Source organism: Cynara cardunculus, unplaced genomic scaffold (genome assembly GCF_001531365.2).
Source record: "Cynara cardunculus var. scolymus isolate 2C unplaced genomic scaffold, CcrdV1 Un_Scaffold_4203, whole genome shotgun sequence".
NCBI lineage: Eukaryota > Viridiplantae > Streptophyta > Magnoliopsida > Asterales > Asteraceae > Cynara > Cynara cardunculus.
This window is the reverse complement of record NW_020201787.1, coordinates 1-1,495: the sequence shown is the minus strand read 5'-3', so window position 1 is coordinate 1,495 and position 1,495 is coordinate 1. Positions and strand designations below refer to the sequence as shown.

Sequence of the window (1,495 nt, the reverse complement as noted above, 5' to 3'; positions counted from 1 at the left end):
ACATAAAAGGCAGTGCAAGACCAGGGGGATTGGGAAGGTCTTATAAGACCTTTCTCAAGAAGACTGCCGATTTCGGCTTTACAAAGAACAAGGTAGTCCGAATATATATATATATATATATATATATATTATACACATATTTATATTAGTAATATATATAAATATTTATTTACAAACATACATCCTTATAAATATTAGTACGATATATATATATATATATGTATATATATATATGTATATATATATATATGTATATATATATATATATATGTGCCTTATTTTATGTAGAAAAACTCACACGGGGTATTTTTGGTTTTTGGGCTCATCCAAATAAATTTTTATTCTTTGGTCATTACCTTAAACAGACTGTTATCCTCAAGGTTCACTAGATCGACTGCTCCGTGTGGGTAAACTTTGTGGATTAGAAACGGTCCTGACCACCTAGTTTTTAATTTACCTGGAAACAGTTTTAATCTAGAATTGAACAATAAAGCTTGTTGTCCTGCTTTTAACTCTCGCTGTTGAATTCTTCTGTCATGCCACTGTTTCGTCTTTTCCTTGTACAACTTGGCATTCTCATAGGACATGTTCCTATGCTCTTTCATTTCACATAACTGCAATTTTCTTTTATTCCCTGCATCATCTAGGCACATATTTAATTCCTTGATTGCCCAATAGGCCTTATGTTCAAGTTCCACCGGAAGATGATATGCTTTTCCAAAAACAAGCTTGTATGGAGACATACTAATTGGAGTTTTAAATGCAGTTCTGTATGCCCATAAAGCATCATCCAGTTTAAAAGCTCAGTCTTTTCTGCTTGGTTTAACCACTTTTTCCATAATTCATTTTATTTCCCGGTTTGAAAGTTCTGCCAATCCATTAGTCTGTGGGTGATATGCGGTGGCAACTTTGTGGTTAATGTTGTATTTTTCAAGAGCTTCATGCAACAAATGATTTACAAAATGAGTACCCTCGTCATTGATTAGTGCTCTTGGGGTTCCAAATCTTGAGAATATTTGTTTGTGGAGGAACTTAACCACGGTTTTTGCATTTGAAACACATGCCACTGCTTCCACCCATTTTGACACATAGTCAACGGCGATTAAAATGTATTGGCAATTATTAGATGGAGAAAAAGGTCCCATGAAATCAATTCCCCAAACATCAAATAATTCAACCTTCCATTTAAAGGCATTCATTTCTTTGGGAAATTGAGCCACTTCTCTGGCATTCATCACATCTTTTGAAAAAATTATGAGCATCTTGAAAAAGTGTTGGCCAAAAGAAACCAGAGTGTAATACATTGTGTGAGTCCAAAATCACTGATCAATCTTCATAATAGTTCATAACAATGGCAGATCTGATGTAAATCTTGTAAGAACACAATATGAACTTTAAGAACAACGAGAGAGAAAGTCAAACTATACAATTCAGTCAAACTCTCTATTATGTATGTATATTACAAATGAGCTCCTCACTTTTCAAATTACAAAGA

The 1,495-nt window shown here is 33.5% G+C and overlaps 1 protein-coding gene across 1 annotated transcript; it reads right to left on the bottom strand.

The window, feature by feature from the left end:
* Window positions 1–338: 338 nt before the first annotated feature.
* LOC112503954 lies at window positions 339–743 on the bottom strand. Its single transcript, XM_025107925.1, has one exon. It carries the CDS (start codon window positions 741–743, stop codon window positions 339–341), a length of 405 nt encoding a protein of 134 aa, XP_024963693.1.
* Between the last annotated feature and the right edge of the window lie 752 nt (window positions 744–1,495).

Bases quoted from the DNA above. Each gene is read 5' to 3' on its own strand.
- LOC112503954 (XM_025107925.1), bottom strand. From the start codon at position 743: ATGTCTCCATACAAGCTTGTTTTTGGAAAAGCATATCATCTTCCGGTG.